Here is a 16,364-nt window from a genome sequence, read left to right on the forward strand (position 1 = left end):
AGCATATGATTTTTTAAAAGATTTTCTATGACTCTTCAGATTTGCAGGTTAAAGGAGTTAAAAAAGCATTTGGGATTGATCCGTGATTGGATATTTGGTTTCTGCACTTTTCTTCTTACAGTTGTCCCTCCAGATCTGCAGCTTTGACTTTTGCAGTTTTGATCGTTGGCAGATTTGATTAACATATTCTCTTTATGAATCCTTAGGTCCCTACTTCCTCCAGAGAAATTTTGCTGGAAGTTAACTATACATTTGTGTTGAAAGAGCTAGAGATTACAAGCGAAAACACTTCTCTAGGCACATGTAGGTTGTCCAGCATGATTCTGTGGTCAAATTCTGGCAGATGTTGACCATAGAGTTGCACTGGAGGACCTGGAGATTCCTAGAGAGGTGTTCTCTCGGATTAAAAAAAGCAATGTGTTTTTCCACTTTCATGGGGGTCTTGTGCCCGTAACTCCAGCAAATGTGAAAGACCTACTCTACTTATAAAGGCCTTTTCACCAAAGGCTGGGAAATAAGGCATATGTAAACAAGGACAAAACAATATAAGATGATACTATAATGTACTAGCAATAAAATATGCAGACATGCCAGACCTGGAGTGTTTTACATTACTCAGATTTGTCACATTCAGAATTTGTAGGCATAGAAATTTCTCTTTCCCAAACATATGAACAGTTTTAGAAAGTTATTTTTTGAACTACAGTTCCCAGGACTACAGTTCCTGCACTGCAAGGCCTCAATGTCATGCGGCATGGATGTAGATTCTGGGGGGCAAGCAAATGGGAAGGGTGCCCCCCCAAATTAATATTCTGTACTCACAATAAAATTTTGTTTCATTCTCCAAATATCTAGCATTAGAGTAACCTAAACCTGGAGGTGGATATTTAGAAATAGAATCCTAGAGTCCTTTCTTTCCCTTTAATCCGCTCTCTTCTTTATTTCCCCCCTTGTTTTTCTCTTCTTTCTGCCCCTCACCTTTGATTTCCTTATCTTTACTTGTATGTTATATTGATTGTAAATTACAGGGAGCCCCTGCTTATCTGGCTGCTTAGGGACCGCAGGACTGTCCGAAAGTGGGATCAGTTGAAAAGGGAACCCAAAGCCTGACCCTTTGGGGAAAGAATGTATTGATCGTGAGTTCCTGCATGGCAGAATGGGGTTGGACTCAATGGCCATTGAGGTCTCTTCCAACTCTAGGATTCTATGAAATCTGAGGGTCATCTAGTCTGACCCCTCTGGTGTTTTCATTTTAAAGCTTGCAATTGCATTTTGGATGCTGTAAAAAAAAACAAATGACACACTATATATATCCCTTTTGAATGTGTGCAAAGCCTGTATGAACACATTGTAGAAAATAGCTATGGTCCAAAACACACTGCAGAAATAATCCAGTCTGACACTGCTTTAACTGCCCGGGCTCAATGCTCGGGGATTCTGGGAATTGTAGTTCTTTAAATACTTGAAGGGATGTCATATTGAGGAGGGAGCAAGCTTGTTTTCTGCTGCTGCAGAGAATAGGACCCTGAGCAGTGGATGCAACCTGCAGGAAAGAGACGTTGAGCTTTCTCTGTCAGAGCGCTCTGGTGCCACAATAAACTACAGTTCCCATGAGTCACTAGCACTGAGCCAGGGCACTTAAAGCAGTCTCAAACCGGATTACTTCTGCAGTGTGTTTTGGAACTATGTTAATGCACTATATGTCTTTGTTGCAGGATTGACTGGATGGCCTTTAGATTTATTTCCTGAAAACGTTCAAATAAGTGACCCCCAGATTTATTTTCTGACAGAGCTGGACTATTCCACAAGAGTCAGACTAGATGACCCTTGGATTTCTATCCATCAGAGATCAGAGGATGATTCTCCAGTTCCTTTTTCACAGGGGATAGACTAGACGATCCTCAGACATCTTTCCCATTAGAGTCAGACTTGATGGCCCCTGGATTTCTCTCCTGTGGGGATTGGATTGGACTGAAAGGCCTTTGGATTTCTTTCCTACTAGGCTCAGGCTGACAACCCTCCAACTCATTTATGCCCGGGGTCAGACTAGAGGATGACCCTTGGGTTTCTACCCAGCAGGGCTCAGGCGACATGATCCCTGGATGCCTTTGCCACGGAGGCTAGGCTCCCATTAGGGTCAGACTAGATGGCCCTTTGGTTATTTTCTTGCAAGGATCAGACTAGCTGCAATGACTTGGATGAAAGAATAGAGGGCCTGTGGCATCAAAGGCTTTCATGGCCGGCATCCATAGTTTTTTGTGGGTTTTTCAGGCTATGTGGCCATGTTCTAGAAGAGTGTTTTGCCAGCATCACCAGCAACATGCCAGCCACAGATGCTGGAGAAACATCAGGAAGAAACTCTTCTAGAACATGGCCGCATAGCCTGAAACATGGCCACGAAAAACAATAGAGAGCTTGCTTCTCAATTTTGCAGATGACACCTAATTGGAATAGCTAATACCCCAGAGGACAGGCCCAAAATTCAAAATCAGAGACTCAGAGAATTGTAGAGTTGGAGGAGACCCCAGGAAGGGCCCCGATCCAGTCCAAGCCCCTTCTGCCATGCAGGAACTCTCCATCAAAGCCTTCCCTGGGAGAGATGGCCACCCAGCCTCTGCTGACAGACCTCCAAGGAAGGAGGCCATTGCTCTCGGAGGGAATAGGTTCCCCTGTCAAGCAGCTCTTTCTGTCTGGAAGTTCCTCCTCTTGTCTACAATGTATTTTAAGGTCCACAATGCATTTCAAAGTATATACTGTACAATGTATTTTAAGGTAGAAAATGAGAATAGAAAGGGAGAGAGAGAAAGGCCCATCTTGGCCAAAAAGGGTCCTCCAGGGGCCAAAGAGCAGGAGCTCAGCCTCCTGGAGAGAGATGGGGGAAGCTTGTTCCCAGCTCCAGAAGAGGCTGGAGGAGGCACCCTTGGCAGTAAGCAAGGCAGCCAGCCTGCAGGCTCCACAGAGGTCTTCCTCAGCAAAGGCAACAACAGAGGATTGGGGGGGTTTGTTGGCTGCTTTGCCAAAAAAGAGGGGCGGGGCTGTCCCCAGTCCTCCAAGGGTTAAGAGGAGACGAGTCCAGCTTCCTAGAGAGGCAGGAAATGGGCTAATGGGGGGGGGAGTGGGGGAGATTCCTTTGGAGGAGCTGCTGCTTTGGCCAGGGAGAGCAGCCAGGAGACAGAAAGAGAGAGGTAAAGGGGGCAGGCATTTGGGACAGGAGACACCCCCAAATGTGTGGGGGTTGGGGGGCAAAAGACCCTTGCAGAAGGGTCTTCTTTGTTCCTGCAAAACCCATGGAAAGGTAGACCCCCCCCAAAAAAAAGACCACCCAGCCTTGCAAAAATGCAGAAACTGCATTCTTTCTGTTTGAAAAAAGGGCAGAAATTGCATCCTTGCTAGGCAGAAAACTGTATCTTTTCTGCTTGCAATAAATGCAGAAAGTTGCATCCTTTCCTGCCTGCCAAAATGTAGAAACTGCATCCCTTTTGCCTGTCAAAAAAGTAGAATCTTTGGAGGTCTTTAAACAGAGGCTGGATGGCCATCTGTCAAGGGTGCTTTGATACTGTGTTCCTGCATGGCAGAATGAAGTTGGATTGGATGACCCTTAAGGGCTCTTCCAACTCTATGATTCTATGAAAACAAAGCATGCACAAAATTATTTCAAAGTATTGTATAAAAGTAACTTCTGGTTATGTGTATAAAGTGTACATAAAGCTTCAATGATAGTGTTTAGACTTGGATCTCACGATGTGTGTGTATGCAAATACAGTGGGCCCTTGTTATCCGCTGGGGTTTGGTTCCAAGATCCCCCGTGGATAACAAAATCCGTGGATGCTCAAGTGCCATGAAATATAATGACAGAGCAAAATGGTGTCCCTTATAGAAAATGGAAAATCAAGGTTTGATATTTGAAATTTATACTTTTTTGAACATTTTCAAACCATGGATGCTTGAATCCATGTATAAAAAATCCGTGCATAAGAAGGGCCGACTATATTGATAGTCCAAAATAAAATTTTAGAAAAATCCAGATCCAGAACACTCCTGGTTCCAAGCATTTCAGATTATTATAGATGTTATAATGTTATTATATTGGGCTATGACTGTGGAGACCAGGGTTCAAATCTAGGCTTGGCCACATAAACGCATTGGTTTACCTTGGACACATTACACTTTCTCAGCCTCAGAGGATGGCAGTGACTAAGCCCTTATGAAGAAACTTGCCAAGAAAACCCTTGAAGACTTGAAGGCACATACCACCCCTACCACCACCAAAATTATATTATTACATATTATTATCATCATCATCTTCATCATCATCATTCCTTACCCATCTCTCCCCATGGATTGAGGCAGGGGACAGCAACAGATTAATATCCAACATACAACATCAGTTTAAAAGAACAAGACAAATACATATTAAAACTAGCCATCCATATATTACATTTGTAATTTGAAATTCATAATGGAGACGATGCAGTTCCTCTATAAATTCAACTCCCACTGATTTTTCCATCATCAGCCTAACGCCTACATTCTTTCTTTAAAAGTCAGTCAAGGGTTTCCAAACGTTAAAAACAAATTGTTGCTGTTGTGTGCCTTCAAGTCACCTCCAACTTACAGCGACCTTATCAGGGGGTTTCCTTGACAAGATTTGCTCAGAGGTTTGCCCTGGCCTTCCCCTGAAGCTGAGAGAGTGTGACTTCTTGCCCAATGCCACCCAGTGGAATCGAACCTGACTTTTTCTCTAATCCAGTTAGTCAATTTATCCACCTCTACGAACTCATTCATTTTTAACAACCATTCCTCTTTTGGAGGGAATCCACTGTTCCTCCATTTCTGGGCATGTAGCAATTTCTTGCTGTTGTGCTACTGGATTTAAAGTCCATTTGGCCCTCTGTATTCACAAATTCTGCATCTATGAATTCAACCATCCATGGCTTGAAAATATTGCCATTTTATATAAGAGACTCTATTTTACTGTGGCATTTTAGTATATAATGGGACATGAGCATCCATGGATTTTGGTACCCACAGGGGATCCTGAAACCAAACCCCAGCAGACACCAAGGGTCCACTGTATACATAAAGAAGAAAGCATTATTATATGTACACCTATGTTTTTGGTTTAATGGGTGAGAAGTCAAAGTTATTGTATGTCTTTTGTTGAGATCATGTGGGTCTTGTTTAGTTTGTATGGGCATCAACAGTCATCCCTCTACATTTGTTACTTTGATTTTTGCGGCTTTGATTATTCACGGATTTGATACATATGTTCTCTCTAGGAATCTATGGGTCCTCCAGCGTGACTCTATGACCAACTTTTGCCAGATGTCTCACTAGCGGACCTAGAGATTCCTAGAAAGAACACTTCTCTAGGCATTTGTAGGTTCTTCTTCTTCTTCAACACAACTCTATGGTAGAAGTTGACCACAGACTTGTTCTGGGAGACCTAGAAATTCCTAGAGAGAACATATTAACCAAAGATGCAAATAACAAAATCTGCAAAAATCAAAGCCCCAAATTTGGAGGTCCAATTGTATTTGGCGGGTGTGGACAGGGCCTAAGTAGCTGGAATGCTGACCATCAATAATAAAATGGGAAAACGGGGGGGGGGGGGGGGGGATGAGACCAGGGGTCAGAATCCTGTGCAACGCTGTACAACTCCAAGGTAAGGTTCTCTCTCAGAGAGTTTCTGACTTATCGTTCCTCCTTTCCCACTGTTTCTGCCAGTGGCGCTTGTAGGGAGAACATGTCTGCAGTAAAGGAAACATATTTGGGGGGAAATGCAAAAATTATGGTTGTTTTTCTCTCTTTCAGCCCTGGTCTCCTTTGAGGAGGTGGCCCAAGAAGGAGTGGGATCTTGAGAATTGGGATCAGAGGGCTCTCGACAAGAAAGCCATGTTGGAGAATTATGGCAATGTGGCCTCATTGGGTAAGGGACCTCCTCTTTGGCTCAATCCTGAAATGTTTGGGGCATTTCCCATGGTCTTGTCAATATGCCAGTGAGGAAAGACCTTTTGAGTATCATGCAGTTCAATAAGAAGGAAATGAACCTAAAAAGGCTTTAAAAATAACCCAACAATGTACTATACTTAGGCAGAAAAAATGAAGTGAATAGATATATGATGGGTGACACCTGGCTCGACAACAGTAGATGTGAAAGGAATCAAAAGCCAATGCAATTCAAGGCTGCATCAATAGACATATAGCGTCTTGATCAAGGGAAGTCATAGTACCACTCTATTCTGCTTTGGTCAGGCCTCACTTGGAGAAATCATGTGTTCAGCTCTGGCCACTACAATTCAAGAAAGATGTTGAGAAGCTGGAGAGTGTCCAAAGGAGGGCCACAAAAATGGTGGTCTGGAAACCCTAAAGCCCTATGTTCAGCTTGGATAACAGGAGGTTAAGAGGTGATATCTTAGCCCTGTTTAAATATTTAAAGAGGTGTCGTATTGAGATAGAGCAAGGTTTTTTTCTGCTGCTCCAGAGAACAGGACCCAGAGTAATGGGTGCAAGCTACAAGAAAAAAGATCCCACCTCAATGTTAGGACCATGAGAGCTGTTCAACAGTGGAAGGTACTCCTTTGGAGAGTGACAAAGTCTCTTTCTTTAGAGGTCTTTCAAAGAGGCTGAATGGCTGTCTGTTGGGAGATGCTTTGATTGTGAGTTCCTGCATGGCAGAACAGGGTTAGACTGGATGGCCCTTGGGCTGTCTTCCAACTCTATGATTCTATTATTATTCTTTTTTTGGCAAGATATATATTTTTAAAATTTATTTATATCCCACCCAATCACATGGAATCCAGGCAGGTTACAACAATAGAGGAGTACAATATAATACAACACAATTCAAACAATATTAAAAGAATACATTACAAATAAATAAAGGTCATAATTAATCCCTTCTGTCCTCAGCACCACTCAACCAATATTAAATAAATTAAAACAAAATACAAACATATCATAATACTAAAATAAAAAGGAAGAAAGTATGAAAAAAAGAAAAATACAGATGACAAAATACATAACATAATAATAGTTAAAGTATAACATAGCATATAATCAGCTAACAATAATCGACCCTAGCTAGAAGGGGAAATACACACACACACACACACAGTAAATAACAGGCAACAATAATACAGTTATAACATGGACTATAGTTCATGTACCCACACAGACATTTTAAAATACAATTCCTCATAATTAATACAAAAACAACTGTAATTAGTTCAAGGCTCAATAGAAAGTCAAACTTAGTATCACCTTGGTCATTTCCTGGCTCTTGGGGGATGCTTTTGTGGGGTGGGGAGGTGGACAAAGGAGTTGATGTGGAATGCCTTGTATGCTTTAAAGAATCCTAACTTGCCTCTCCCTGTTTCATTTGGAAGAAAATCCCAATAGCGATCCCATCTGGCGCTTGGAAGAAGGATCTGAAGGCCCCCTTGGCGCAAACTCCATGGAAAGGGAAAGACATGCAGGTACCACTTAAATGTGTAATCAAGATCTTTCCTTCCTTCCTTCCTTCCTTCCTTCCTTCCTTCTTTCTTTCTTTCTTTCTTTCTTTCTTTCTTTCTTTCTTTCTTTCCATCCTTCTTCCTTCCTATCTTGTTTTGGCCCTCACTGTTTTGGCACAAGAGTCTTCTTGCCTTCTTGTCTTCTTTCCATCTTTCTTTCCTTTCTTCTTTCCAACCTTCTTCCTTCTTTCCATTTTTTCTTTTTTCATTCCAACTTCCTTCCTTTCCCCCATCATCCTTCTTCCCTCCCTCTCTCCCTCCGTCATTCCTTCTTTCCCTCCTTCCTTCCCTTTTCTTACTGCACTAATTCCTTCTTTCTTTCCTTTCTTCTTTCCATCTTCCTCTCTCCCTTCCGTGCTTGTTTGTTCCTTTCTTCCTGCTTTACTTCTTTGAATTTATACCCTGCCTTTCTCATGGAATCCAAGGCGAGGATTCTTGGCTGGGAATTGAGGTGGCAGGGGTGACATGCATTCTTGGTGGTGGTTTCACCTAGTATGTACTCCTGCTGAAGAAGAGAGTAAATACAGGATGAGAATTCAAAATGATCTTGATTGATTGGAGAGCTGAGTCAAAACTGACCAAATGAATTTCAACAGGGAGAAATACAGGTGTGGTGTTATAACCAACCAAGGAGAATTCCTGAGATATTTTTTTTAATAGGTGTGTATGTGTACCCATCTTCAATACTGGATGTATCTCAGACACAGCAGAGCCCTCTTGCACATGTTTAAAGGAATTATTGGAGAGTTTGAAGGGGCTGGTGAAGAGGGATCATCACCAACCCCTTCAAAGTCTGCAACAATCCCTTAAAATGTGTGCAATAGAGCACTGCTGTGTCTGAGAAACGTCCTGTTTCGAAGATATCTCATTATGTATATATCCAAATGCACTTAATGGTGTCTTCTTTTCCTCAAGCAGATCAAGTACAAGAGAATGAAATCTATGGAGAACCTCTTGTAACACCATGCGAAATAACCACACCTGTTGTGGGAAAAGAGGAGTCTGGAAGTCAAAAAAGACTGAAAAGGCAAGGGGGAAACAAAGAGAAAAATGGAAAGAAGACCTCTGTCTCTCCAGGGGCTGATCTTTGTGAACCACAGACCAAAGAGTCAAGTCAAGTCAAGTGTCCCATCTGTGGGAGAATATGTAAGTGTAAAGCACAATTTGACATCCACTTCAGAGTTCACACGGGGGAGAAACCATACCGATGTTTGGAGTGTGGCAAGAGCTTCAGTCGGCAGGAGCGTCTGCATTCACATAGAAGAATCCACACAGGGGAAAAGCCATATCAATGCATGGAGTGTGGAAAAACCTTCATCGACAGTGGAGCATGTGTGAAGCATCAAAGAACCCATACCGGGGAGAAACCCTACAAATGCATGGAATGTGGAAAGAGCTTCAATCGTCACGAACGACTGCATCTGCATCAGAGAATCCACACAGGGGAGAAACCATACCAATGCCGAGAGTGTGGAAAGAGCTTCATTGATAGTGGAGCATGTAATAGACATCAGAGAACCCACACAGGGGAGAAACCATACACATGCAGAGACTGTGGAAAGAGCTTCAGTGATAGTGGCGCATACACTAGACACCAAAGAACCCACACGGGAGAGAAACCATATACATGCAAAGAATGTGGAAAAGGTTTCAGTGATAGTGGTGCGTGTACTAGACATCAAAGGACCCACACAGGGGAGAAACCATATACATGCGCAGAATGTGGGAAAAGTTTTGGGGATAGTGGAGCATGCACTAACCATCAAAGGACTCACACAGGCGTCAAACCATATAAATGCATGGAGTGTGGAAAGTGCTTCAGCCAACGCGGAAATCTACAGTCGCATCAAAGAACTCACACGGGGGAGAAACCGTATAAATGCACCGAGTGTGGAAAGAGTTTCCGTGATAGCGCCGCGTGTCATAAGCATCAAAGGACTCACACAGGGGAGAAACCGTATAAATGCACGCAATGTGGAAAGAGCTTCAGTCGGCATGATCATCTGCACTCTCATCACAGAGCTCATACGGGGGAGAAAGCGTACAGCTGTATGGAATGTGGGAAGATTTTCAGTGTTGATGGGAGTTTGACTGTATCCCAAAGAACCCCCCCAGATGAGAAGCCATTTTACTTTACATAAAAGAACCTGCACAGAGTAGAAACCATAAAAATGCCTGGAATTAGAAAACGGCTTTGGTGATAGCAGATTGTGATGATACTGAATACCAGAGAACCCATGAAAAAGAGAACTCGTACAAATGCATGCAATGTGGAAAGAATTACAATTGTTGTTATGTGCCTTCAGGCCATCTCTGGGCATGTCTACATGAGCCGAACAAACTGGTTTCCCACTGCAACCTGTCTTCACGATACAGGGCCAAACCCCAATTCAACTATGGACTGTCTTCATAGTTCGAGACCAGTTCTGCATTGGAGCCCTGGTGACACAGTGGTGAAATGCCGGTACTGGAGCCACTTACTCACAGCCACAAGGTTGTGAGTTCGATTCCAGCCAGGAGCTCGAGGGTCGACTCTGCCTTGCATCCTTCCAAAGTTGCTAAATGGGGGCGATTAGCTTACATGTTGTAAACCGCTTAGAAACTGCTTAGTTTAGTATGAAGCGGTATAGAACTGTAGCTGCTATTGCTATTGCATTGAATGTGGGTCATCCCTGCTTAAAAAGTCTTACCTTTTACTCTAGATTTCCCAGGAACCTCTGGAGCACTCCAGAGTGATGCTGGGCAGCTGTTTACAAAGCGTCCTGCTGTGCCACCTGTTGCCACCGTTGCTGCCGTAAATCGCTCTCTCTGACGTCACAAATGTCTGGGGTCTCATTTTCAACCTCAGAGGAGGTGACTTGTGCCCATAGTGGTGGCACTACGTGGCACAGTGGGACATGTGTAGACAGCCACCAGTGTTGCTTTGGAGCACCCAGGTAACGGAGGGAGATTCGGGGCAGCTTTGCGGACAGAATATTCAGGAAGCAGGGAACTGCCCTGACTTATGGTGACCATATCATAGGGATTTGTTTTCTTGTAAAACATCAAATTTAATTTAGATTGCGGGACCCTCGTTCCGGAGGAGCCTGACAACTGTATGGAATAAATATCCAAGGCTAACTGTGTTGGCCATCTAGCAAAGTACAATGTCATCCCAAATCTACAAAACAGTGATACTGTTATGGGACCAAGCAAAATGCACATTATTCATGTAGCAAGCTTTCAGAGCTCCACTGGCTTCTTCATCAGGCAAAGGTGTTAAAAATGATGCAGGAGAAAAAAAGACAAAATATGATGATGTTAGTCATAGGCCTGCATTTGTGGTGGTTGTCCTCGTGCCTCTTCCTTCTGGCCATGTGAGTAGTGGGAGAGTTTGCTTTTGCATCAGGAAAACCTTTAGGTATTGTTAAAGTAAAACAGGCCAGTGCAATCCCAATTTGGAAGGGAAAAAATATTTTACCTTTGTTGGAAGTACAAACCTCAAAAGGTAAAGTCCCAGTCCCTTGGCTCTCTCTTTAGGATTCCCCTGTTGTGGCTGAAATGCGGTATCTTCACATCCACATGGAAGATTGGGAGAACTCTGTTAGAAGCACAAGCTCAAGGCAGCTTCAGTTCATATATAGAAACCAAACGACTCTGATAGCTAGAAATATGACATCTCCCATTGGATCAGTTCTGTTGAAAGTCATTGACCAAAGAAGTTTAATGGACAGATATCAGAAACAGAAAAGCTTTGTTTAATGTATATTTTATGGCTCAAAACATTACAAGATAAAGAGATAGTGCTCTATCTGTAAGTATGTTTCCTAAGTGGTGTCTGCACAGGCCAGATTATTCCGGGAGAAGCCTGGAGTATTCTTGCCCCAAAGCTGCTCCAATGTCCCCCATTACCTGGGCACTCTGGAGTGACGATGGATGGCTGTTCACACATGCGTCTTGCTGTACCACCCGTCACTGATGCCAAAAATGAGGTGCTCAGTCACATGGCTGGGCACCTCGATCTGAGCTCAGAGGGAGAGACTCATGGTGGTAGACAGCAGAGCAGGACGCATTGCAAATATCTGCCAGCCCCGGAGGGCTCCAAAAGAAGTATTACTGACTGTGGTTATAGACAGATATTGCCAATCCTCGTGTAGCCAAGGGTCTAATTAGGGGAATTTGAATATTAGCTCAGTACTACAAGTGGGGGCCTGCTACGACAGCCCTGCAAAACCGCTTCCCGTTGTGTATACGGAGCAGACCAGGCAATTCCAATAAATGGAGCTGAGACAGACCTCTAAAATTAATATCCAGTTTATAAGGGGGGAAAACACATACAATTCACTAACAGACACACACTCATACAAGGCTCGGGAAATCCAGAGTGGAAATAGGGAATAGTTCAAGGCAGTACTAGGGCTATACTTACTCCAGTAGGCTTCTTCAGGAGTCCAAATGGAATATGATGGGGATGGCATGAGGCTCGGCCATGGAATGACTAGGCCAGGAACCGGGAGTAAGGAGCCAGGTCAGGGTTCAAAGGGACAGAGCTTCCCCCTGAAATCCAGACTGGCCCAGTGAACAGGCAAATCTGATGAAGCTTATAGGCAGAATCTTGCTTCTGGCAAAGGGGCTTGATGGTGAGAACAAAAGGTGTTTGGTTGCTTGGCCATTGTAAACGAAGGATTTGCATTGTCTTATTGAGGCAAAGTGGTCTGACAACAATCGGGAGGAGATGGTAGATGAGTTGTTAATCTCTGGCTCATCAAGTGTGAGACCTAAAACAATGATTTTACTCTTAGAGGTGATGGTTTTCTCTTTTGCAACCCCCAAACCTTTCTGTGGGGAATTTCCAAAGTGTTGCTTCTCAGGGGTCTTGTGAGGCGGACTCATCTGCTTACCTGACCCACTGCTTCCAGGATTATGGCTGCCAGCCTGGAAAGTCAGTTTGGGGTCATGAAGGAACTCCACACACTCTCCAAAACTTATTAAAATCCATATGTGGTAACACTAGATTTAATTTTGTTTACTCAGTCTCCCACCCTTACAATAAAATTCCTCTATTTCTTCTCAATGTCTGGTGAAGCCTGTAGGTTGGGAAGGAGGTCAGGCCCAGGGCTACCGATGGCTACTGGTCACAGGGCGCTCTCTGGCTTCTCTGGTATCTCTGCCATACCCTCCAGCATTTTACAGGCCAAATCCAGGACATGTGTGACACCAAGGTGTGGCCAAGATGGCAAAAGATATCAACGAGGAAGAAGACACAAGCAAGAAGCTGCAGCCATTTACTTTTGCCTAAACGACTGGAGGGGTTGTGTGAAAGGAAAGGATTCTGCCCTTTCCTCTCCTCTCCCCTTCACTGAGGTAACTACAGTATGTGGGAACTAATGTGGCATTTAGGACTCAGTTCTGAGCAACAGAAGGAAGCTGAGGACAAAGGGGGAAAGGGAGGAGGAGAGAAAGTGGGACATTTTAAGAGCAGACGAAAAGCAGGATAACAGGATTCCTCAGGACTGTCCATGCCAGAATCAGACAGATGGAGAGTATGGGAGAGTGTGTTTGTCTGTATGTGTGGGTGTTACTTTCCCATCTTTCCTGTGGGATTCCCATAGGAAAGCATGAAAATGGTGGTGGGTGTGAGGAAGCAGATCCAGTGTGGTTCTTCTTTTGCTAATTTATGTGGTTTTTCAGGTGATATGGCCATGCTCTAGAAGAGTTTGTGACATTTCGCCAGCATCTTCAGAGAATGCTGGCATGGAAGAGAGGTGTGTATGTGTGTGTGTAGATGATAGATAGATAGATAGATAGATAGATAGATAGATAGATAGATAGACAGACAGACCGACCCTGAGTAGGGAGGAGTGATTCCCATGTTAATCTGGGTATTGTTCTGTTGCTGAATTGCAAGGCCTCAGGGTGGGAGGGTATGCAAAGAGGAGTGTGTCTGTTTAATTAGAGATCCATTGTCTGCTGGGAAACCCTAATCCTGGGTGGGTTTTTTTGCATTTGCTGTATCTTTATTTGAGTATTTTTCAGGTCTGGTAGCCAAACTTCGCTAACTTTAAGGGTTTCGTCTTTCCTTCTGGATTTCAACGGCTTCTCTGTGCATTCAGACCTGATAGTTGGTGGCATAGCCCAGAATTTCAGTGTTTTCAAACAGCATTTTATGCCCAGGATGGTTTATAACGTTGCTGCTGCTGCTGCTTTTTCTGACTGCAGACTGGGTCAGTTTGTCTGTGTGTGTGTATATATATATATCTCCCACTCACTTCCATGTCAGCCAGCAAAAAACTATGGATGCCAGCCATGAAAGCCTTTGACTTTGCATTTTCTTTTGTTGTTCCTCCTTGAATATTCCCTGCTGCTAAACCTCCTCCTCCTCCTCCTCCTCCTTCAGGGAGCGTCTGGGTGAGGAAGCCATAGTCCCCTCCATCCTCAGCCCCAGACTGCCCTCCCCCAAAACACTCCGACCCAAGGCCCCATGGCCGAAGGGAAGGTCAAGAAGGCAAAGGCAGTCCCTTGCCACGAATATATAGTCGTAACCGACTGTAGGGACGGTGGTCCTCTCCGTTTCCGAAGAGCCAGCGTTGTCCAAGGACTGCTCTGGGGTCGTGGGTCCAGCATGACTCCACCGAACGCAGTTCCTTCCCCTGAGAAGTGGTCCCTATCCATCTCCTTGCATTTCTGGCATGCTTTGGCACTGCTAGGTTGGCAGAAGCTGGGCATAGAGACAGGAGTTCAGCCCATCCTCCTGAGGCATCCGGCCCTCCAACCGCCCACCTTCCGGCCTTCTTCCGACCCTCAGGACTGGCCCCTTGAGCCCTCAGCCCCTGCCTCCCTTGGATGCGGAAGGGAAAGGGCCTCCAGGGACCCCTCTTTCCCCCCCAGAGGCCCACATTCTCCCCCAAAAGCAGGGCTGCTTTTCCCACTCGGCCGGGGGCACCCTCCACACTGGAGAAGCGAGGCAGCCACTGGGTCAGCTAATGTGTGTGTGTGTGTGTATATATATATATATATATATATATATATATATATATATGTCAAAGGGGGTGTCCAAGGGCCTTATGACTATTATTCCTCCAGTGCAGAGGCCCCTCCTGAGCTTTCTTCCCTGCTGCAAGAGCCTCCTCCCTCTCTCCCTCCTCCTCTCCAGCCTCCCTCCCTCTCCTCCTCCTCTTCCTCCTCCTCCAGAGTCAGCCAGGGCCCAAGAGAGCAGCAAGGCACAGGTGCCTAGAGAGGCCTCCTCCTCCTCCTCCTCCAAGGGGGCAGTGAGAGTGGAGGCCTCTGATTCCTAGAGCGTCCTCCTCCTCCAAGGGGTCAGTGAGAGTGGAGGCCTCTGATTCCTAGAGCGTCCTCCTCCTCCAAGGGGTCAGTGAGAGTGGAGGCCTCTGATTCCCAGAGCGTCCTCCTCTTCCAAGGGGGACAGTGAGAGTGGAGGCCTCAGATTCCTAGAGCGTCCTCCTCCTCCAAGGGGTCAGTGAGAGTGGAGGCCTCTGATTCCCAGAGCGTCCTCTTCTTCCAAGGGGGGCAGTGAGAGTGGAGGCCTCTGATTCCTAGAGCATCCTCCTCCTCCAAGGGGGCAGTGAGAGTGGAGGCCTCTGATTCCCAGAGCGTCCTCCTCCTCCAAGGGGGTAGTGAGAGTGGAGGCCTCTGATTCCTAGAGCGTCCTCCTCCTCCAAGGGATCAGTGAGAGTGGAGGCCTTAGATTCCTAGAGCGTCCTCCTCCTCCAAGGGGTCAGTGAGAGTGGAGGCCTCTGATTCCCAGAGCGTCTTCCTCCTCCAAGGGGTCAGTGAGAGTGGAGGCCTCTGATTCCCAGAGCGTCCTCCTCTTCCAAGGGGGGCAGTGAGAGTGGAGGCCTCTGATTCCTAGGGCGTCCTCCTCCTCCAAGGGGTCAGTGAGAGTGGAGGCCTCTGATTCCTAGAGCGTCCTCCTCCTCCAAGGGGTCAGTGAGAGTGGAGGCCTCTGATTCCCAGAGCGTCCTCCTCTTCCAAGGGGGGCAGTGAGAGTGGAGGCCTCTGATTCCTAGAGCGTCCTCCTCCTCCAAGGGGGCAGTGAGAGTGGAGGCCTCTGATTCCTAGAGCGTCCTCCTCCTCCTCCAAGGGGTCAGTGAGAGTGGAGGCCTCTGATTCCTAGAGCGTCCTCCTCCTCCAAGGGGTCAGTGAGAGTGGAGGCCTCTGATTCCTAGAGCGTCCTCCTCCTCCAATGGGGTAGTGAGAGTGGAGGCCTCTGATTCCTAGAGCGTCTTCCCCCTCCAATTGGGCATCGAGAGAGGAGGCCTCAGATTTCTAGAGAGGACCGCAAGAGGGAGATAGAGCAGAGGCTCAAGTTCCTAGAGAGTTCTTCAAGGGAGAGGAGGCCTCAGATTCCTAGAGCGGCCGCAAGGGGAGAAAGAACAGGGAGCTCCGATTCCCAGAGAGTCCTCCAAGGAGGAGCAGCAGGAGAGGTGAGATAAGGAGGAGGTGGGAAGGGAGGGAGTGGGTCCCACTGCTCCATGGGGCTTGTGGGGGGGGGGGTCTCTGTGCGTCTGAGGGTCCTTGGAGAGAGAGAAAGCCTTTGGGATGAAGGGAGACCCAGCCCTTGAACAGAAGCCTCTGCTGTGAGAAGGAGGAGGAGGAAGAAGAAGAAGAAGGGAGCAGGAGGGACGGAGAGGATGGGGGTCCCTTCTAGAAATGGAGGGAAGGCTCTCAGGGAGGGAAGGAGGGAAGCCCTGCTCCCCAGAGAGAGAGAGAGAGAGAGAGGTTGGGAAGAGGGGGATGATGGGGGATGATGATGGGAGCCCCATGGAGACCTGGCTTCTGGGGGAGGAGGAGGAGGGGCTGCCCTCTTTCTTTCCAGAGAAAGGGCCTGGCAATGGAGGAGCCCCTCTGCAC

The 16,364-nt window shown here is 46.0% G+C and overlaps 1 protein-coding gene across 1 annotated transcript; it reads left to right on the forward strand.

Annotated features, from left to right (window-relative positions):
• Nucleotides 1-3,125: 3,125 nt before the first annotated feature.
• LOC149320304 (uncharacterized) lies at nt 3,126-12,361 on the forward strand. Its single transcript, XM_089501635.1, has 4 exons — nt 3,126-3,185; nt 5,815-5,929; nt 7,389-7,478; nt 8,433-12,361. The coding sequence occupies exons 2-4, from the start codon at nt 5,896-5,898 to the stop codon at nt 9,653-9,655; spliced, it is 1,347 nt and encodes a 448-aa protein (XP_089357761.1). The 5' UTR covers nt 3,126-3,185; nt 5,815-5,895; the 3' UTR covers nt 9,656-12,361.
• The last annotated feature ends 4,003 nt before the right edge of the window (nt 12,362-16,364 follow it).

The sequence above is a fragment of the Sceloporus occidentalis genome, unplaced genomic scaffold (genome assembly GCF_023333645.1).
Source record: "Sceloporus occidentalis isolate IW3139 unplaced genomic scaffold, rSceOcc1.0.p SCAF_1, whole genome shotgun sequence".
Lineage (NCBI taxonomy): Eukaryota > Metazoa > Chordata > Lepidosauria > Squamata > Phrynosomatidae > Sceloporus > Sceloporus occidentalis.